This window comes from Mesoplodon mirus, assembly GCF_964341445.2.
Source record: "Mesoplodon mirus genome assembly, chromosome: 1".
Lineage (NCBI taxonomy): Eukaryota > Metazoa > Chordata > Mammalia > Artiodactyla > Ziphiidae > Mesoplodon > Mesoplodon mirus.
Genome location: NC_138976.1, coordinates 228,224,645 through 228,248,020, shown reverse-complemented (window position 1 = coordinate 228,248,020; position 23,376 = coordinate 228,224,645). Strand labels below are relative to the sequence as shown.

General features: G+C 37.4%; 1 protein-coding gene across 1 annotated transcript in view; it reads left to right on the top strand.

Moving 5' to 3' along the window:
• Nucleotides 1-23,376, top strand: part of GALNTL6 (polypeptide N-acetylgalactosaminyltransferase like 6) — a gene marked incomplete at both ends in the record, with an annotated part of 1,095,032 nt that overhangs the window by 451,203 nt on the left and 620,453 nt on the right. The window contains one exon of the mRNA XM_082625207.1: nt 17,736-17,902. Coding sequence (XP_082481333.1) covers nt 17,736-17,902 — 167 coding nt within the window. The remainder of the gene's footprint in view (nt 1-17,735; nt 17,903-23,376) is intronic.

Here is a 23,376-nt window from a genome sequence, read left to right as displayed (position 1 = left end):
CAGGTGGGAATACTGCCCTGGAAGAGGCTGGAAATGTATCCTTTGAATCAAATGCTGCTCTAGCATAGTGTATGTCTCAGTATGACTGAATAAAGACAAAACAGTTAACTCGTAAGCAGCAGATTGAGGGAGGAATGACCAGGAACAAGAGATAGGAAGTAACCTTTCAAAACTGCAGTTGTTTTGAAGAACTGAATAATTATTTGAATAGTATTTTTTGAAACCCGGCTTATGCAACCTAGTGTAGCCATTAGTACATTAGCCTGTTTCTAAGGGCCATTAAAGAAAAGCCGTGATAGAATAACAACAGAAATGTACACAAGTATCTCTTCCATTGGCTAAAGCCTGAGAGACATGGAAGAGTTTTTACCACTATAACTAAAGATGTATCCCTGTTGAAATGAAAATCCTCCAAGGATAGACAACAGTTCAAGAGTTGTCAGACATCTCATCTTTGGAGTGAATGACAGATCCTAAAGCAGATTCGTTGAAAGGTAGAATGAGGACGAACGCAAGGGCGTGGGGGTGTGAAAGAGGAGCGGGGGGAGGTTGCACACACACACACAAAACCGTCTAAAAATACCCTAAGTATGCTGTATAACTTTTCCAATGTCACCATTGCTGGTAATTGATGTAAATTTGACTCCAAACCAGGGCTCTCAAACTCCGAAACCTAGTCGCTTATTACTGTGTTATCCTGCTTCAAATCGGGATAAAAATACAAAGGTTGAAATTATAATGAGTTGCAGTGTGTCCTAGCTCATTAAGATCCAAAAACTGGAATTGCTTTTTAAATTACACAAAGAAACTGGAAAATCAAGTATCAGTTAATGATTGATCATTATTGTCATTCATGGGACATCTATTTCAGTCCTGAATATATGTATATATATCTATATATCTATATTTGTATTATTACATGTATTTTTTTTTTTTTTTTTTTTTTTTTTTGCGGTACGCGGGCCTCTCACTGTTGTGGCCTCTCCCGTTGCGGGGCACAGGCTCCAGATGCGCAGGCTCAGCGGCCATGGCTCACGGGCCCAGCCGCTCTGCGGCACGTGGGATCTTCCCAGACCGGGGCACGAACCCGTGTCCCTTGCATCTGCAGGCGGACTCTCAGCCACTGCGCCACCAGGGAAGCCCTATTACATGTATTTTTAATTTTATGTAATTTTATTACCCCAAGTTTATAAAGCGCCAAATTGAATGCATCTATTCAAAAGAATAGTAGCTTACTATGAGACTGCGTTGCAACATCAGTGATAGAGAAAAATCGTAATTAGAGATGTGTTAAACTGCTAGGTTTTCACTAGGCAGTCATCACTGTACACTTTCATGGCATCACTGGGAAATAGCAGTGTGCTTTAAACTCAGGCAGTTATTTCTGTTGTGTGTGACCTTGGTGGCAAAGTCAGCATCTCCAATCAGTGTGACTGCAAAGCCATCCAAATTTTAAGGTTCCACTGGAAAAGTAAAAATTATTGAGCTCACAGAAAAGAAACTAGTTTTTGGAAGTTTGACATCAAACTAGAAGACCAGAATTGATCATGGAGTCAATCTTATCAGATTATTATTTTTTAACATTTGAATAATCATAGTTTTAGTGTTTAGATATGGGAATTTTACCATAACTGAAAAAAGATGGTGTCTTACACCATAGTCCTGTGTTAACATCAGAATTATTAAAATGATGAAAGTCAAAGGCCAAAAGCCATTTATTATGACGATTATTTTTGTATTGGTCTACTGTTTGATAATTATATTTAGATCAATAAAAGAAAAGATATAGATACAACAGAGTCTATGTAGATATTCCATGCCTAGTTGTTTGTGTTATCTACTTACAAACTAAGACACTCACATAGAAATTTCATTGTGAAATTCTAAAGTCACAGATTCTTGAAGTACTGTCATTGCTTTTTTCCCCCATATATAAAGTTTTGTTTTTAATTTTTATTCTAGTATAGTTGATGTACAATGTTGTGTTAGTAAAACATCAACTCCTCCTTCTAGCTGGAATTGAACCAGTGACCTAAGGATGACTATACTGGGAAGTACTACAGTCCTCTTCCTCTACCAGCTGAGCTATCGAAGGGAGTGTTCTCATTTCCTGATTAGCAACTAGATTCCAAAGTTATCTATAGTTTTACACTGTTTCTAATTACTACAGTTTATTTTAAAATGCTCTCTTTTGCAAAATTAATCTCATTTACTTTAATAGCAGCCTGCCAGATGATTTTAGCTGTTCTCATAGGACATTGCACATACACAATATTTAGATTTATTCTACTATGTTATGAATTGGAAATTTTGGCTGGTGCCTTCCACTGGAACAGTGGCTTCCTGACAATAAGACTTTGATTTTCTGTGATCTTCAACCCATGATATAATGTTCATCATGTGATAAATATTAAGTAAGTGTTAGGTATTGAATAAATCCAGAAAAACAAACAAAACAAAAATAACCTCTAGTCAGAATCATGTCTGTTAAATTTCAGAGTATATCCTTTGTAACCATGATAAGGATCAAATAAATAAAACCAAAAGTGCACGTTTGAGAAACTTACATGATAAGGATCAAATAAATAAAAGCGTAAGTTTGAGAAACACAAATAGATTCACAATTTTAATTCCTTAAAGAAAATGGAAATTTGACGTATTGATGTATTTTGTTCTGTAAGATTAATATTGCAATAGGAATTCTATTTTTTTTTTTTTTTTTGCGGTACGCGGGCCTCTCACTGTTGTGGCCTCTCCCGTTGCGGAGCACAGGCTCCGGACGCGCAGGCTCAGTGGCCATGGCTCACGGGCCCAGCCGCTCCGCGGCATATGGGATCCTCCCAGACCAGGGCACGAACCTGCGTCCCCCGCATTGGCAGGCGGACTCTCAACCACTGCGCCACCAGGGAAGCCAATTAATAAAGGAATATTAGATATAGTGCGCATAATGAATATTAGATATAGTGCACAGACATTATGCGCACTATATAGTGTAATATAGTGATCCAGATGGCCCATTGGTTCAGTGGTCCAGGCCCTCTTAGAGCGTGTATTCAAACTTTTGTTTCCGAAAGTATTAATGGAGAATAGATAATACATTTCACAGAAATGTTTGGTCTAATAAAGTAATTGCCTACCTCACTTTAAAATATTACAACATTTATATAATTTAATTGATTGCATTAATATAAAGATGTCTTAAAAGGCCAATGATAGAATGGCATTTCCAAAAGATTAGGTAGTCAAAACTGAAGAATGTCGGATTCTAGTTCATTGCTCTGTTACCCAGCTGTGTGAGTTATAAATACCTTTCAAAAAATTGTAAACTCTTTGAGTCAGGAATAGTGCCCCATCACTGTATAACCTCTTCACCCACTACACTGTTTTACCAAATTGATTGTTAAAATAATTTTTGTTTAACTCTCTAAAACTCTAAATGTCTCAATTTTCAATTAAAATGAGGGACTAAGCTTGATGATACCATAAGTGTGGTTGCAGCTCTAAAAATGTGCCTACAGCTAACTATGCTTCTGTAGATGGGACACCTCGAATATATATGATCAGGTTTTTCTTGTTTTTTTTTCTTTGTGAAGAAACAATCTCTTTAATGTTTCCATATAATATAGTATAACAGGCAGTTTCCTTTTTCCTATTTCCTTTTTTATTTGAAAGAAGGCAGAAGACTAAGATGGTCATGTTCATTTGTGTTGTTTGCCCACTATTTCTGGCTATAATTCTGCACTATGTAGGATTGCACTTCCTGGGCCCTCATGCCAGGTGAATAGTTCTGACCAGCTATTTGTAAGCAGAGAGAAGTATGTCGTTTTAGAGACAGACCATTTAATTACCAGCTTGAGACCCATCACTGTTCTCACTGACCTCTGGCACAGTGACTGACAGTGGTGCAAATGTTGGCTGTTCTCAGTGGCAACAGGCAGAGACCCTCTCGCAGACCAGTGATGAATAAGCAGAAGATGCAAGAAAGAGAATATTCACTTTTTTGAGTCATTGGGATTTAGGGTTATTTATGACCATAACATTACACCCTGACTGATCTGTTTAATATAAATAGATAGAAAAATCCAGTAAAACAAAAAATAAAGTCATACTTCAGATAAGCGAACAGAATGATCTAAGGATTAAAATATGCAAATACTTTCATTCAAACATTCTAGTGAAATCTTGCAGTCTGAAAATTTGAATTTTTAAAATGTGAGTTTTGACACTGTGTCCAAAACTAAATACTCAGCTTAGGCAGTGAGAAAGAATGTTTATGAAGGTCTTAAGAACCTTAAATGCAAGTTTACCTAAACGCTAACAGTATAAAGGTTGACATTCTTGCATGAACAATAAAATATCTCTTTTAGACAAAAAAAAAATCACAAACAAGTCTAGTACTTATTTCATATATCTCTATTTTTTTTTAAAAAATGGCTTATTCCTATAGTCAAAAGAACCACTTATTTTTTGTGAAACCAATGAAATTATGAAGATAAATTAACATAACTCTGAAAGGAATGACAGTTAAGTATGTTTAAAATAAACAATGCTGTTAAACTAAATCTATTTTTAAATCTCTCAGTTTATTAAATGCCAGTAGAGAATATCAGAAAATGTGTGTGTTCTATTTTGGGGAAACTTAGAAGCCTATGAGAAATTTTCTATTGAATTTTATTTTCATTACTGTGAATGGTTTAGCAGAATGTTTACAGACTGATCTGGTTTTTTGTCAGCTTTTAAAATGCCTTCATGATTTGTCATTTCTCACAAGTAGCTTTTTAAGAATTTAAACTATTTCTTTCATCTCTCTGGTGCATTTAAGAATGTTTTTTCCATTCATTTAGATAAATTGTTACTTAACAAAGGCATTTCCTCGTCTCTGAGCCATTCCTAAACTCCTAGTTTATTTTATGTGAAGGCTTATTGGAAAATAATACAGCAATATGAAATGCAATAATACAGGCATCTTCACCCATATTCCTATAAATTTAATGCAGCAAATGTTTTAAGTTGTCCCTATTTTCTTTTTATAAATTTGCTGCCTATAAATTTGTAACCATAAGCATACAAGTTGTCTGACTTCATTATACTTATTTCTTCAACACAGTTCCACAGTGCCACATTGCCTTCCCATTTCGCAAATTTCCAATTCTCAGCCTGACTTGAGATTAAATCTAACATACACAGGTTGCAGATTCTTAATAAAACCCTGGATACTCTTCAGTATTTCTAGTAATAATGAGAAGCAGTCATCTGGACCACAACTTGGCCAATCCAATGGCTGACTTTGAGAGTGAATTCAATTTCCTTTGGAGCAGCTTAAGTGCTAGAATAACTAAGTATAATTTAATCAGTTCAGGCACCATCACAAACAGGCTGATTTTCCTTACAGTAAAAATTAGATCAGCGCCCTCATTATTTTTGCCCAGAGTATGACAGTCTCTAATCTTTTCTCCTTTCGTTTCTACTGTCTTCAGTGCATCATTTGCCTGGATGCCAGAGGAATATGTAATGTGATCCTGTCTTCCTCATCATTAACAGTATGTGAAATACTTCACGTTGACTGCAGGCTAATGTCCAGATTTCTTAGAATCACTTCAAGATCGTACATGATCTGTTCTCAACATACAGACTCATCTATAATGACTCCCCTAATTCTTTCAGACAAAGTTAACCATACTTCCTTTGGGCTTTTCATTGCCTGTGTGCCATCTATTATGTCACTTGTCTCATTTGAGTCGAATTATTTTATATATTTGTCCACTGGTCTGTAAATCCTTAAGGGAAGAAAGTGTGATTTATTCATTTATGTATCATAAGTGTCTCTCACTTTCTCTCATGCAGTTCCCCTCTCTACTAGTTCCCTAGCTCCTTCCACAGAGGACTTGACAGGTAAAACAGTAACTGTTAAAGTAACAGTAATAATGATGGTATTTACCAAACTGTCTCTATCATCAGATGTAATACTGTACTGAGCGCTGTGTATGGATTATCTAGTTTAATTCTTATTACACATTAGGAAGAAGGTATAACTGTTTGCTTCTTAATTGCTCCACACAAGAAAACTAGCCTTATAGTAGTTAAATAATTTGCCTGTTGTCACACAGGTAGTAAGTGGCAAAGCCATCATTTAAACCCCGATAGTCTAATGGATAAAGTGTGATTTTTCAATATTTCAGAAATAATTATAAGCACAAAATATGACTTTTCAGTGTGGTCTAATTGAAAAAATTAATTACAGACATCTATGTAAAGAAGGTAACTTTACTACTAATAGTCTACTAGTTAGATTAAGGCTATTTTTAATGTAATTTGTTTACATGGTTTTATGTGTACACATGGTACATATAAAAATAGTCCTGATAGCTGTATTTCATAGGCATAGAGTAGACTCTGAACAGAGTATCAGTGATAATTAAAAAGTTCAAAGAAAGAGTAAAATGTACCTGTGACAGATTTTTTAAATTACTTAAAAATATCTCCAGCTGTAACAAACTACAAGTTTCATAACACTACAGAAATAATTGTGTTTCTTAGGGAATTTTGACCATCACTCTGTATTCAAGACACAGTTCTTGCCAAGTGTAGTATAATTTATATCCCTGTGTCTAAGATTGGCTTCCCTTAAAGCAGACTCTGAGACAGATTTGTCTGCAATAGTTTTAATGTAATCACAGAGTGAACCTGAGGAAGTAGGGTGAAGAAGTAAGACAGGGAAGGGAAAGCAGCCACTAAAAGGTGCCTGGCCTGATGCTTATCCTTGTGGGCAACTGAGGCTCCATCTCACTGGAAAACCCTGGGAGATGTTATAGAAAACACCTCAGATATGTCTCACCATAGGACTGCCTTTTCCCCAACTTCATTGCTTGATAATTGTTCTAGGGGCATTCTTTTTTTTTTATTAACATCTTTATTGGAGTATAATTGCTTTACAATGGTGTGTTGGTTTCTGCTGTATAACAAAGTGAATCAGCTATACATATACATATATCCCCATATCCCCTCCCTCTTGCGTCTCCCTCCCTCCCACCCTCCCTATCCCACCCCTCTAGGTGGTCACAAAGCACCGAGCTGATCTCCCTGTGCTCTGCGGCTGCTTCCCACTAGCTATCTATTTTACTTTTGGTAGCGTATATATGTCCATGCCACTCTCTCACTTCGTCCCAGTTTACCCTTCCCCCTCTCCATATCCTCAAGTCCATTTTCTACATCTGCATCTTTATTCCTGTCCTGCCCCTACGTTCTTCAAGACTTTTTTTTTTTAGATTCCATATATATGTGTTAGCATACGGTATTTGTTTTTCTCTTTCTGACTTACTTCACTCTGTATGACAGACTCTAGGTCCATCTACCTCATTACAAATAACTCAGTTTCGTTTCTTTTTATGGCTGAGTAATATTCCATTGTATATATGTGCCACACCTTTTTTATCCATTCATCTGTCAATGGACACTTAAGTTGCTTCCGCGTCCTGGCTATTGTAAAGAGTGCTGCAGTGACCATTGTGGTACATGACTCTTTTTTAGTTATGGTTTTCTCAGGGTATATACCCAGTAGTGGGATTGCCGGGTCATACGGCAGTTCTATTTTTAAGTTTTTAAGGAACCTCCATACTGTTCTCCAGAGTGGCTGTATCAATTTACATTCCCACCAACAGTGCAAGAGGGTTCCCTTTTCTCCACACCCTCTCCAGCATTTATTGTTTGCAGATTTTTTTTTTTTTTTTTGCTTTTCTCACTTTTTTCTACAGAGCGATTTTGTTTACAGGTACTTTAAGCTTTGGATGAGGCTCTGGTTAATTCAGTTTATGGATAAAAGAACAACTAATTCAACCTAAAGTTCACCATAGAATTTTTTCTTTTTTTTAAATTATTTTTTAAATTTTATTTTTTTACACAGCAGATTCTTATTAGTTACCCATTTTATACATACTAGTGTATATATGTCAATCCCAGTCTCCCAATTCATCACAGCATCACCACAACCCTCTGCTGCTTTCCCCACCTTGGTGTCCATACGTTTGTTCTCTTCTTTGTAGATTTTTTGATGATGGCCATTCTGACCGGTGTGAGGTGATACCTCACTGTAGTTTTGATTTGCACTTCTCTAATGATTAGTGATGTTGAGCATACTTTCATGTGTTTGTTGGCAATCTGTATATCTTCTTTAGAGAAATGTCTATTTAGGTCTTCTGCCCATTTTTGGATTGGGTTGTTTGTTTTTTTGATATTGAGCTACATGAGCTGCTTGTAACTTTTGGAGATTAATCCTGTGTCAGTTGTTTCATTTGCAGATATATTCTCCTGTTCTGAGGTTTTTTTGTCTTGTTTATGGTTTCCTTTGCTGTGCAAAAGCTTTTAAGTTTCATTAGGTCCCATTTGTTAATGTTTCTTTTTATTTCCATTTGTATAGGAGGTGGGTCAAAAAGGATCTTGCTGTGATGTATGTCATAGAGTGTTCTGCCTATGTTTTCCTCTAAGAGTTTGGTAGTGTCTGGCCTTACATTTAAGTCTTTAATCCATTTTGAGTTTATTTTTGTGTATAGTGTTAGAGAGTTTTCTAATTTCATTCTTATACACGTAGCTGTCCAGTTTTCCCAGCACCACTTATTGAAGAGGCTGTCTTTTCTCCATTGTATATTCCTGCCTCTTTTATCAAAAATAAGGTGACCACCATATGTTTGTGGGTTTATCTCTGGGCTTTCTATCCTGTTCCATTGATCTGTATTTCTGTTTTTGTGCTAGTACCATACTGTCTTGATTACTATAGATTTGTAGTATAGTCTGAAGTCCGGGAGCCTGATTCCTCCAGCTCCGTTTTTCTCTCTCAAGATTGCTTTGGCTATTCGGGGTCTTTTGTGTTTCCATACAAATTGTGAAGTTTTTTGCTGTAGTTCTGTGAAAAATGCTATTGGTAGTTTCATAGGGTTTGCATCGAATCTGTAGATTGCTTTGGGTTGTAGAGTCATTTTCACAATGTTGATTCTTCCAATCCAAGAACATGGTATATCTCTCCGTCTGTTTGTATCATCTTTAATTTCTTTCATCATTGTCTTACAGTTGTCTGCATTACAGGTCTTTTGTCTCCTTAGGTAGGTTTATTCCTAGGTATTTTATTCTTTTTGTTGCAGTGGTAAATGGGAGTGTTTCCTTAATTTCTCTGTCAGATTTTTTATCATTAGTGTATAGGAATACAAGAGATTTCTGTGCATTAATTTTGTATCCTGCTACTTTACCAAATTCATTGATTAGCTCTAATAGTTTTCTGGTACCATCTTTAGGATTCTCTCTCTGTGGTACCATGTCATCTGCAAACAGTGACAGCTTTTCTTCTTTTGCAATTTGGATTCCTTTTCTTTTTCTTCTCTGATTGCTGTGGCCAAAACTTCCAAAGCTGTGTTGAATACTACTGGTGAAAGTGGACAACCTTGTGTTGTTCCTGATCTTAGAGGGAATGGTTTCAGTTTTTAACCACTGAGAACGATGTTGGCTGTGGTTTTGTCATATATGGCCTTTTTTATGTTGAGGTAAGTTCCCTCTATGCCCACTTTCTGGAGGGTTTTTATCATAAATGAGTGTTGAATTTTGTTGAAAGCTTTTTCTGCATCTATTGAGATGATCATATGGTTTTTGTCCTTCAGTTTGTTAATATGGTGTTTTGCATTGATTGACTTGTGTATATTGAAGAATCCTTGCATTCCTGGGATAAAGCCCACTTGATCATGGTGTATGATCCTTTTAATGTGCTGCTGGATTCTGTTTCCTAGTATTTTGTTGAGGATCTTTGCATCTATGTTCATCAATAATATTGGCCTGTAGTTTTCTTTTTTTGTGACATCTTTGTCTGGTTTTGGTGTCAGGGTGATGGTAGTCTAGTAGAATGGGTTTGGGAGTGTTCCTCCCTCTGCTATATTTTGGCAGAGTTTGAGAAGGATGGGTGTTAACTATTCTCTAAATGTTTGATAGAATTCGCCTGTGAAGCCATCTGGTCCTGGGCTTTTGTTTGTTGGAAGATTTTAAATCTTAGTCTCAATTTCAGTGCTTGTGATTGGTCTGTTCATATTTTCTATTTCTTCCTGGTTCAGTTTCGGAAGGTTGTGCTTTTCAAAGAATTTTTCCATTTCTTCCAGGTTGTCCGTTTTATTGGCATATAGTTGCTTGTAGTAACCGCTCATGATCCTTTGTATTTCTGCAGTATCAGTTGTTACTTCTCTTTTTTCATTCCTAATTCTGTTGATTTGAGTCTTCTCCCTTTTTTTCTTGATGAGTCTGTTGAATGGTTTATCAATTTTGTTTACTTTCTCAAAGAACCAGCTTTAAGTTTTATTGATCTTTGCTATATTTCCTTCATTTCTTTTTCATTTATTTGTGATCTGATTTTATGATTTCTTTCCTTCTGCTAACTTTGGGGTTTTTTTGTTCTTCTTTCTATAATTGCTTTAGGTATAAAGATATGTTGTTTATTTGAGGAGTTTCTTGTTTCTTGAGGTAGGATTGTCTTGCTATAAACTTCCCTTATAGAACTACTTTTGCTGCATCCCATAGGTTTTGGGTCGTAGTGTTTTCATTGTCATTTGTTTCTAGGTATTTTTTTATTTCCTCTTTGATTTCTTCACTGGTCTCTTGGTTATTTAGTAGTGTATTATTTAGCCTCCATGTGTTTGTATTTTTTACAGGTTTTTTTCCTGTAACTGATATCTAGTCTCATAGTTTTGTGGTTGGAAAAGATACTTGATACAATTTCAGTTTTCTTAAATTTATTAAAGCTTGATTTGTGACCCAAGATATGATCTATCCTGGAGAATGTTCCACGAGCACGTGAGAAGAAATGTATTCTGTTGTTTTTGGATCGAATGTCCTATAAATATCAATTAAGTCCATCTTCTTTAATGTGTCATTTAAAGCTTGTGTTTCCTTATTTATTTTCATTTTGGATGATCTGTCCATTGGTGAAAGTGGGGTGTTAAAGTCCCCTACTGTAATTGTGTTCCTGTCGATTTCCTCTTTTATGGCCATTAACATTTGCCATATGTATTGAGGTGCTCCTATGTTGGGTGCATAAATATTTACAATTGTTATATCTTCTTGGATTGATCCCTTGAACATTAGGTAGTGTCCTTCTTTGTCTCTTGTAATCGTCTTTATTTTAAAGTCTATTTTGTCTGATATGAGAATTGCTACTCCAGGTTACTTTAGATTTCCATTTGCATGGAATATCTTTTTCCATCCCCTCACTTTCAGTATGTAGGTGTCCCTAGTTCTGAAGTGGGTCTCTTGTAGACAGCATATATACAGCTTTTGTTTTTGTATCCATTCAGCCAGTCTATGTCTTTTGGTTGGAGCATTTAATCCATTTACATTTAAGGTAGTTATGGATATGTATGTTCCTATTTCCATTTTCTTAATTGTTTTGGGTTTGTTATTGTAGGTCTTTTCCTTCTTTTGTGTTTCCTGCCTAGAGAAGTTCCTTTAGCGTTTGTTGTAAAGCTGGTTTGGTGGTGCCGAATTCTCTTAGCTTTTGCTTCTCTGTAAATATTTTAATTTCTCCATTGCATCTGAATGAGATCCTTGCTGGGTAATCTTGGTTGTAGGTTTTTCCCTTTCATCACTTTAAATATGTCCTGCCACTCCCTTCTGGCTTGCAGAGTTTCTGCTGAAAGATCTGCTGTTAACCTTATGGGGTTTCCCTTGTGTATTATTTGTTTTTTTTCCCTTGCTGCTTTTAATATTTTTTCTTTATATTTAATTTTTGATAGTTTCATTAATATGTGTCTTGGTGTGTTTCTCCTTGGATTTATCCTGTATGGTACTTTGTGTGCTTCCTGGTGTTGGTTGACTATTTTTGTTTCCCATATTAGGGAAGTTTTCAACTATAATCTCTTCAAATATTTTCTCAATCCCTTTCTTTTTCTCTTCTTCTTCTCGGACCCCTATAATTCGAATGTTGGTGCGGTTAATGTTGTCCCAGAATTCTCTGAGATTGTCCTCAATTCTTTTCATTCTTTTTTCTGTATTGTATTCTGCAGTAGTTATTTCCGCTATTTTATCTTCCAGGTCACTTATCCGTTCTTCTGCCTCAGTTATTCTGCTATTGATTCCTTCTAGAGAATTTTTAATTTCATTTATTGTGTTGTTCATCATTGTTTATTTGCCCTTTAGTTCTTCTAAGCCCTTGTTAAATGTTTCTTGTGTTTTCTCCATTCTGTTTCCACGATTTTGGATCACCTTTACTATCATTACTCTGAATTCTTTTTCAGGTAGACTGCCTATTTCCTCTTCATTCTTCTGGTCTGGTAGGTTTTTATCTTGCTCCTTCATCTGCTGTGTGTCTCTCTGTCTTCTCATTTTGCTTAACTAACTGTGTTTGAGGTCTCCTTTTCACAGGCTGCAGGTTCGTAGTTCCTTTTGTTTTTGGTGTCTGCCCCCAGTTACTAAGGTTTGTTCAGTGGGTTGTGTAGGCTTCCTGGTGGATGGTACTGGTTCCTGTGTTCTGGTGGATGAGGCTGGATCTTGTCTTTCTGGTGGGCAGGACCGCGTCCGGTGGTGTGTTTTGGGGTGTCTGTGACCTTATTATGATTTTAGGCGGGCTTTTCGCTAATGGGTGGGGTTGTGTTCCTATCTTACTAGTTGTTTGGCATAGCGTGTCCAGCACTGGAGCTTGCTGGTTGTTGAGTGGAGCTGGGTATTAGTGTTGAAATGGAGATCTCTGGGAGAGCTTTTGCTGTTTGATATTACATGGATCCAGGACGTCTCTGTTGGACCAATGTCCTTATCTCAGCTCTCCCACCTCAGAGGCAAAGGCCTGACACCCGGCCGGAGCACCAAGACCCTTTCAGCCTCACAGCTCAGAAGAAAAGGGAGGGAGGAAGGAAGGAAGGAAGGAAGGAAAAGAAAGTTATTAAAGTACAAAAAAATTAAAAATTAAAAACTAAAAGCAATTTAAAAAAGAGAGAAAGAAGAGAGCAACAAAACCGACAAAACAGATCCACCAATGATAAGAAGCGCTAAAAATCAATACTGAAAAAAAAAAAGTGGACAGACAGAACCCTAGGATAAATGGTAAGAGCAAAGCTATACAGACAAAATCACACTAAGTCCACCGCGTCAATTTTGGGATGATTTGTTGTCTATTCAGGTATTCCACAGATGCAGGGTACATCCAGTTGATTGTGGAGATTTAATCCGCTGCTCCTGAGGCTGCTGGGAGAGATTCCCCTTTCTCTTCTTTGTTCGCACAGCTCCCGGGATTCAGCTTTGGGTTTGGACCTGCCTCTGCCTGTAGGTCTCCTGAGGGCATCTGTTCCCCGCCCAGACAGGACGGGGTTAAAGGAGCCGCTGATTCGGGGGTTCCGGCTCACTCAGGCCGGAGGGAGGGAGGGGCACGGAGGCGGGGCGAGCGTGCGTCGGCGGAGGCCGGCGTGACGTTGCGTCAGCACAAGGCGCGCCGTCTCCCGGGGAAGTTGTCTCTGGATCCCGGGACCCTGGCAGTGGCGGGCTGCACAGGCTCCCGGGAGGGGAGGTGTGGATAGTGACCTGCGCTCGCACACAGGCTTCTTGGTGGCTGCAGCAGCCTTAGCGTCTCATGCCCGTCTCTGGGGTCCGTGCTGATAGCCGCGGCTCGCCCCCGTCTCTGGAGCTCGTTTAGGCTGCGCTCTGAATCCCCTCTCCTCATGCACCAGGAAACAGTGGTCTCCTGCCTCCTCGGCAGCTCCAGACTTTTCCCGGACTCCCTCCCGGCCAGTCGTGGCGCACTAGCCCCCTTCAGGCTGTGTTCACGCCGCCAACCCCAGTCCTCTCCCTGAGCTCCGACCGAAACCCGAGCCTCAGCTCCCAGCCCCGCCCGCCCTGGCGGGTGAGCAGACAAGCCTCTCGGGCTGGTGAGTGCCGGTCGGCACCGATCCTCTGTGCGGGAATCTCTCTGCTTTGCCCTCCGCAACCCTGTGGCTGCGCTCTCCTCCGCAGCTCCGAAGCTTCCCACGTCCGCCACCTGCAGTCTCTGCCCGCGAAGGGGCTTCCTAGTGTGTGGACACCTTTCCTCCTTCACGGCTCCCTCCCACTGGTGCAGGTCCCATCCCTATTCTTTTGTCTCTGTTTTTTTTTCTTTTTTCTTTTGCCCTACCCAGGTACGTGGGGGGTTTCTTGCCTTTTGGGAGGTCTGAGGTCTTCTGCCAGCGTTCAGTAGGTGTTCTGTAGGACTTGTTCCATGTGTAGATGTATTTCTGATGTATTTGTGGGGTGGAGGGTGATCTTCACGTCTCACTCCTCCACCATCTTGAAGCTAGGGACATTCATTTGCCCCAGAACTTTTGATCTGCCCTTTTTCAGAGATGAGAGAGTGCATTCAGTTGGCTATCTGCTGGTACTTATCAGAGGATCCTCTTGGCAAGTGTTGGGATGGTGGTGCTATGGGGATAGTGGCAGTGCCCTGGCATCAGTGCTAGAGCCTATCACTGTTCCTCCTGTAAATCAGATCTTTTTCTAAGCAGTACACATATACACATAGATAGATGGATAGATAGATTTACACACATAGGTACATACATAGACAGATAAATGTGTATATCATATATACAATTGCTCTGTTACCGAACTCAGGTTCAGCTGCTCGCTGCTCAAAAGCCAATCATTGGAGAGGCAAGTGTCAGTAGAGGGGAAAGGTGCTTTTATCAGAAAAGCTGGCAATCTGGGGAGAAGGTGGACTTGTGTCCAGAGACCAGCTCTGAAGATTCTGCTCAGCCATGACAGTTTTTACAGGAGAAAAGGGGGAAGAATCTCAGGGAATCATCAAGGCAGGAGGTTGGGTTCTGCATCATTCTCCATTGCGTGCAGACTGGCTGACTCTCTCTTCAGATGTCATCTTGCCTGCATGATCTGCCAGCAGGATTGCTAAGGGGATTGTTAGAGGCAGAGAGCCCATGATTCTTTAACTACTTCATTCCTCATTCTTCTTTTCATCTAGGAGAAGAATCACCAGGTTAGACAAGGCATGGTGTGCATTCAGGAGAGCATTAAGTCAGGAGTTGGCTTCAATTGCTTACTGATCTCATTCCTATAATTAGATTCTTTCAAGGTTAGAGGGGAACAGAAATGGGCAAACAGGAAAGGGGCAAAAGAGCTGGTTTCATGTTCAACTAGGTATCATTTTGACACCTCAAAGTTAATGTGGTCAAAATTGAACTCATGTTTACCCTCAAGCCTTGCAACCTTCAAATGCCCCTTACACACTGTGCTCTGATGTAGGTCTGTATTTCATAGATCAGTTGCCCATGTCCAAAACATGGGAGTCCTCCTTAACTGTTTCTCCCAGACAGTTATAAGTCATATCAGTTCTTTTCCTAAATATATCTCGAACTGGTCTTTTGCAGGCCACTTTTAACTCTCACTTGCATTTCTGTAGCACTTTGCAAATTGGTTCAGGGGCCTCTCTCAAATGCTTGTATGGCACCCTGTTATACTTCTACATATTGGTTCCCCTTTAAAGTTTTAACTGTCTCTTTACCCTTCTCTATCTCCTCTTGTACTGTAAACATCTTAAAGTTGGAGTGTAGGATTTTTTTCATTCTTTTATCTCCACTTTGCCTCCTTGCTTAGGGAAAACCTTCAGCAAATCATTGGGACTTGAGAGCATGAATGAATAGAAGGATATTTTCACCTCCCCTGTGTGGTAATAATTTGAGCTAACACAGAAATTACTGAAAACATTTTTATGAGGGAAAGCCCTTTTTGCACATGATTAGTCTTGCATTCTCTTATGTCTGCCCTTTTTTCTGAATGGATTGTAGATAGCTGTTAAACATCTCTTTAAAGCCCTAAGCCTATTGATTGCTTATCATGTATTACTCTGAATGCAATTCCTATTTAATTAATAAGCAAGCGATATGTACAGTGCCTCTTCTTAAAGTTTAAAAACTAATTTGCCTTCTTGGGGATATCAGTTACATTCCCAGAGCATTGTTAGGTATGGTGTTTTGTATTATCCTGAGTATTGATACAGGAAAGCACATTTGTCTTGGGCTCTTGTCTTTGTTGACAAGGATGGATGGCTCTACTTAATTACAATGAGATGTGCTGAATTAATTTAGCACTCTTTTCCAGATTTGTGCATTAGATGTGAAAGCATCCATCTCACTACACTCTCTTGGAACTCACTGACAGATCTGTTTCATATATTGCTTTGTAAAATTATTTTATGTTATCCTACAAGGAACTTCATGTTTTTTTCTAGTATTTTCATGCACGTTTCATGGTATCCTTTTGAGGGTCTTTTCCGATGCTTTTCATTGTACTTGAAAACCTCTAAATCTCTTGTTTGATAAATATTATTACAAATTTTAAAATTTAGATTAAATAATTGATAATAAAAGGACAAGATAAAAAAGAAATGCCTATATTTTATATTTAAATTATTTGTCTAAATTATTTCATTTTATTTTATCTTCCACGATAGTTAAATTTTTTTGCTTTAATTACATTTTATTCTATTATCTGAAGCTGCAAGGCAAGATCTCTTTGTTTTATATCCACGTGATATTTAAGATATCCTATTGAGGTCATAGTAAAATGAAGTGTTGAGATAACTGACTAAAAAACCATATTTTAAGTAATGTTTGGAATATGCTGGTACATTTCTATACATCTTGGTAGAATCTATGCATACTTCAAATTCACACTGTAATATCTGGACTAAACAGTGTCTTGGCAAAGGATGAAATAATAGATGTTCCTGTATTTAAACAGAAACTGCGTTTCTTTCCAGATTTCGACTCTCTTTTTGTTTGTTTGTTTGTTTTCATGTTATCCATACCAGAAAAATCACTAAATTTGGTAATTGATTGAAATTTTATCCTATTTTAGTTTTGAAATAACTTAAAGATTTCACAAACTTAAATTAATTCATTATCTTTAATAAAGCTTGGGCAACTATGACCAGTGCTGAACTAAGAATTAAATCAGATTTGAGACCAGCTTTCTGCCCTGATGTGGCTTATAAATTACTTAAATAAATCACGAATATTGAAAGAATAGCCATGACGTATGCTAAATTGCTTTAAACTATGCCAAAATTTAAAACCTACTTCCTGTTTGGCATCTCAGATTGTTTTACAGTGAAAACAGCAACATGAGATTTCTCTGTATAGTGTTCATTAGGAATGTGATAGTGTCATGATTTGGGTCTTAATGTACTCTTACCATGCAGTTGCATCAGTGTGTGATTATTTAAGATTCAATCTTCATTTAGTTCACTTTAAGACTCTTTTCTCCCCTAGAGCCTTAAATACTGCCCAGCTGTGGAAACAGACCACAACCAAAACTGATTAATTGGGCATAAATATTACAGAAGTTAAATTTCCAAACTTTCCCGGAAAGTTTAACGTTAGCTGTGTGCTCAGTGGAAATGATGTTAATACATATAATTTATCCTTATTACTATTAGAGAACATATTAACAAGAGCACAACATTTCAAGAAGCACAAGTGTACTTCCTACCTTGTTTTCAAGCCACTGGTATAAGAGAGGATAAATAATTATGTCATTAAGAGCGAGTGTGAAAGGAGATCATTAATGAATTCCAGGAGTGGGTAGAGTAAGTACGATGATGTAGAAGCTTTGGTTGGGAAAGTACTAGGCAAAGTCTAATTTTCACAGTTGTCTGATAACACAATGAGTCAGTGGCAGTATAAGACATACTACAGTCTTGTATCGGACATGGTCTTTCCTTCCTCTCTCATCTCCAGCTGTAAGCACAAGATGTACCTGGAAAGGCTACCAAACACCAGCATCATTATCCCATTCCATAACGAAGGCTGGACTTCACTCCTCCGGACCATCCACAGCATCATCAACCGAACCCCAGAAAGCCTGATTGCAGAAATCATCCTGGTCGATGACTTCAGTGATAGAGGTAAGATACTGTTAATACTATTTTATGTGATTCTCTTATCACCTACATAATCATTACGGGCTTTTAAAATAAGGCAGACGATCATTGTGATGGTTTCTTTCTAATTCTATCTGAAAGGAGATGATAAAGTTTTGTCTATGCTGTGATGCTGTGATTTCATAAAATGTTGACCAGAATGCGAAAGGAATTGAATGAAAAGTTATTGGCGTCATTTGGGGACCTATAAGGAATTTGTATTACGTTTCTGTTGTAATTAGAGAGGTATTGGCAGAATACCTCAAATTCTACCTTCAGCTTCAGGACAAACATTGTAAAATATGTTATGGTAAGTACATATGAATGGTGAAATATTCCAGTAGAACCAGAAAATCTGTTCCCCTTTCTGAAAAGGATCTGCTCTGTTATTTACCAGTGTGATACATTCTCCAGGCTGTGCTTGTGTTACTTCATAAATACTGGAAATTATAAGTAATGCAAATAAATATTTTTACTTGGCAATTTTAGCTATTTTATCATATCTGAACAATAACAACAGCAGAAAGGCCTGGAATGTGGTGTGTTAGAAAATTTGACACAGTTCTACTCTTTTTGTTTCTTTGTTTACTATTCTCATGAACACAATTTGGTTTATAGGTCAGGGGAATAAGATTATAGAAAGTTTCTTGAGATTAGGACTTGATAAATCATATTCACTCTAAATAGGGGAAAGTAAAATTCTTCTTGGCTGGTGTGAGCAGAGAGGCGGAAACCTTTTCTAAAGATATTCATCTACCTTCTGTTTCATTGCATGAAGGAGCTCTGTTTAGCTGTACTGTATGTGTGTAAGGAAGAGTGGCAGGAAATGAGTTTGCGTGTTATTCTTATGCCTTCAAGAACATGCATCTTGAGATCCTATGGATTAATTGAAGTTTTGGAAATTTCATGTGAACAGAAACATTTTCTTCGTAGTACTTAAAAATTCTATAGAAGTAAAACTGCTTGGTGTGTTAGCTTTGAGGTTCCTTTAGCATTTTTGTCTGCAATGATTCACTTCAAAAACTGATTCAGGGTTTGCCGATAATTCATATGTGTTGAAGTTCGTAGGCCAAAAAAAAAAGGTTGTCTATTGTTCTATTAAAATAGTAAACTACAAACTTAGTAATTTAGGTTGATTTCATAGTAGTTTTTGCCTTGCATTGCTTATATAGTTGTGTGTTCAGTAAGTATCTAAATCAGTATCTAATAAGTACCTAAATTAAATGTATTACTTAAAATTAATTTAAATAACACATTGATTTCTTTTTTATTCTAATTGAGGCTGCTTATTTCAAAGCAGTCATTACCACCTCAGGCTAAAAATAGGCATTTCATGTGTTAAAGCTAAAACTTTGCTTTTAAATAAAAGAATGAAAAAGGGGATAAAGATCTGGGGCCACACATCACCAAATAAATGGCATTTTTTGGTTGACTGGTACCAAGAGAAAAAGGACAGTGTATCTGTGGACAATTTTCTACATAATTAACTTTGTCTTGGTAAATAAACTATTTCCTACAGCAGAATTTTGACCTGGGGGTAATAAAGTAGGAAACACTTGGTAGCAGTACACTGTGGTTTGTAGAGTTTTTGCTGGATATTTCTCAAAGGTATTTTTCAGCTGAAAGTCTTTAAAGAGGGAGAAAATAGTGGCATCTACTTTTGTCTTGGGTTTAAATCATTGTCATCTCTGTATAGTAGCGACTTTGATAGACTGTCCCTTCTGCTTAGAATGTTACCCAGGAAGGAAGTGTGTTCTGGATGGTCCATGTCATTGCTGTTAGTGACATGAAGCTACACAAAAAGGATTGGTTGGTAGAGTAATGGTGATTTTGACTTTCCTGCGGGACATTTTTAAGGACAATCATTATTTTAATGCTTTTGTAAATCTTTCCTTTAGTTACTGTATTCCTGTGAACTATCAAGTTGAAAGTAGTATTTTATGAGCATTAAACTTTCAAACGGGAAAGCTTTTTGAATATTGCTTTTCATTTTACTAGCCTGACCATAGTGTAAGACTAAACGTTGAAAGACGTGATAAAAATACTTCCACAAATCTTTTAGAATATACCATAATTCTAAAGGTGCATGGAATAAGAGAAGCCCTTCTTTCAATTTTTTGTTTCAGATTACAGAATCTCTTCTGATAAAATATTAGGGTTTAGGTGAACCTAAAAGCATCACTCCTGCTTTCTGAATTGTGAGAAATCTAGGAAATCAACATGGTAAACATAGGTTGGAATCTTGATACCAACTATGAACTGTGTGACTTTGGGTAAATTAACCTTGCGCTGTCTCAAATTCCTTATTAAAATGGGGATAAGTAGCTCATTAGTTTTCTAAGTACCTCCTCCCAGGAGGTTGTGATGAAGACCTACTTTGATGGCTGAAGGAACTGTGCTCCACAGGAGAGCACCTGCTCTCAACTTCTGACCCCTCCTCCCCAAATACTGTCCAGAAACACATCAATATTCTACATACTTTTGTGAGGAGATCCTCTCAATTTAATGAAATCTTATTCACAAAATTGAATCAGTCAATCCTCTATGTGTTCATCCATCCATCCATCATCTACCCATCTACCTATCACCTACCACCTTGCCCCCACAACCCCGGTTGCAACAGAAGTTGTTTAGAAGTCATGCCTTCATAGACTTATACGGGTAGACTGAAGAAAAATGAAATTTTAGAGTTTCAACAAAAGGAGGGTTAATAGAACATGTCACCTCCCTAAATTATGTCAGTGACCTTAATGTTTATCAAAAATTCCTTTCAGAATTGTTTTTCCTATTGTAAGCGAAGGAAGATATTTCTCTTGTTTCCAGGGCCTCTAAGACAAAGAAGTTTTCTCTGCTTTTTAGTCAGATATGATGCATAGCCATGCTGTTAAACACTATTTATACTTTATGCTTTTTTTTTTTTTTTTTTTACTTTTGGACAACCCAGAAATCGAAGTATTTTCCACCCGTTCTTTAAAAGTCAAGTTAAGTAGGCTAGACAAATTTTAAAGTACAAGAAAATATAGGAGGTTTTTTTGGCCTCCTTCAGGAAATTATTTCTGAAATGTTACACTTCATATTTGTTTTCAGAAATATATTCTAGTTCCAAGTCTGTTCAGTATGCATTTTAACACCTTTGCACTATAGCTCTTCTGAATATTCTCTAATGTCCTTTGGCTAAAGGCAATAAAATTTTGACAAGACTTAATCAAACATTACTGCTTTATATTGTATGTCTTCCAGGTCAGTAGAATAGCTACACATGAAAAAAAAAAAGGGAAAGCCAACACGTCAGCCATGTTAATAGCACAAGTGTAATATCGCTTGGAATTCATAGTCCCCAAAAATGTAATCATTCTATGATTGGTGAATTCTGTAGAATTGGTTTCATAGCAATAGAGAAAAAAATACTAAAGTATTCTTGAATTATAAAATCACTGCAAAGTGCTTTCTAAAAATCAGCTTGAGTTTACCCAGTTGACCCAGTTATCAAAATGCTTTTAAAAAATGAACATCCCAGCACTTCTCAGTTTAGATATTCTTCCTGAAATGAGCTTGGTAGACAGAGTGTTGTTTTAGCCTCCTAACATAAGCCTACTGTCTATAAAAACAGGGAGGTGCAGGCCTACAGGTAAAATTTCAAAACCAACACCATGTTTTTGCTATCTGACGCTTACCAAAGTTAGTGAATATATATTTTTTTTTCCAGTAAGCTCTCAGTAATACATTTAACAACTTAACTTGAGGCTTCTAACAAGCCTTCATGATGACTTTAAAGCAGGACTAATCCTGGGCTTATCTCCAAATTCCAGGCAACCTTCACGGCATCCACACAGAAAATGTTGAAACGTGTGAACTAAGCTGGGGCTTAGCCTCAGAGACAGGGCCGATTTGAACCTGACAGTTCTCTACAGTTTGTGTGCTTAGAGGAATTCAAGTTTAAACCGAGGGAACTCACAGGAGAGTTGCTGATACAATTCCCTTAATGCAGGTGTGAGGGTACTGTTGTGCCCTGGATGTGTGTGCACTTACACACACACATGCACACTAACTCACTCTCGCCCTGCTTGTTTCAAACTTCCTCAGCAGGAAAAGTAGGTAGCTGAGTGTTAGAGTTTCACAAAGACCTATTATTCTCCATGTTCTAGTTAGAGGGAAAATCACAAACTTAAAACTATCCTTCCGATCTAGCAAGATCAGCCACTTTAAAGAAATCCAGTTTACTCTTCCTCAGAGAGCATAGATCCTTGCTACTCAAAGTGTGGTCCGTGGATCAGCAACATCAGCATCACACTGAGGCTTATCAGTCATGCAGACTGTCAGGCTCCATCCAGATAGATCAGATTCTTCACTTCAGCAAAATCTATGTGTAATTTTTATGCAAATCAAGGTTTCAGAATAATTGTCATGTGTCTTAGAATTGGGGTTGGAGCTTCAGTGAGTAATATAAATGCATAAATAGCTTAATTTCAAAAATCTCCTGTGTCTTATCCATATTATTTTGACATACATTTTTCTATTCTTATTATTCAGCATTTAATTGATATTGGATTTATAAATCTGCAAGGGGAAAGTTGGGCTGGGAATTTGATAGTATTACCTCTACATTATTTTATGTGACATTTGTGATAACATTTCTTTGATAAATGTTGGCATTTTCACAAGTTTGTAGACATTTACTATGCCTTCTCCTGAACTCATTTTGTAGCATTTTATGTTGAATTTCAGGTTACTGCTGTTACTCCTCCCTTGCCAATTTTACTTCTTTGTTATACAAATGTGCCTTCCAATATTTTGTAGATCTAATTGGCTTTGAAATCATTCAATAATTTTCATGCCAAATTCAGAGATCACATGTATGTGTATACATACACACACACAATTTCTTTAAAGGTCCATATTACCATCAAAATCTTAGACTCTTCACATAGTTAAATGTGTTTATAAATCTTAAAAATACTGAGAATATTTTAAGTCATTTCACAAGTGGTAATGATGAGTCTTGAATTCCAGGTTCTACTTTACTCAAATAGTCTCCAAGTATACCATTAAGGAAAGTTCCCATAACCAGACAAATCAGTTAGCACAAGTTTTACAACTATTCAAAGCTGGAAGGTATTATTGGTGTGAAAAGAAGGTTGTAAAATAGATGAAGAATGGTAGTGCATTTCTATCTTAAATGATAAAATACTAACACTAAAGTGCATATAAGGATTTAGAGGTGACAGTCAACAAAAATGCCTTTGTGCTGGTTTTCCGTCAGGCCCCTAGACTGTAAGACAAGCCACTTTTATGTCTCAGATTTATTGAGCGCCGGTCACTCTAAGTGAATCTTGGAATTGTTTAGATTTATTATTCAGATTTCAAGTTGTAAGGATAATTGCATTTTAAAATCAAAATACAGTATTAAATGCTAATAAGTAACAAGAACTAAGAAAATATTATAAAATTCAACTGTACAC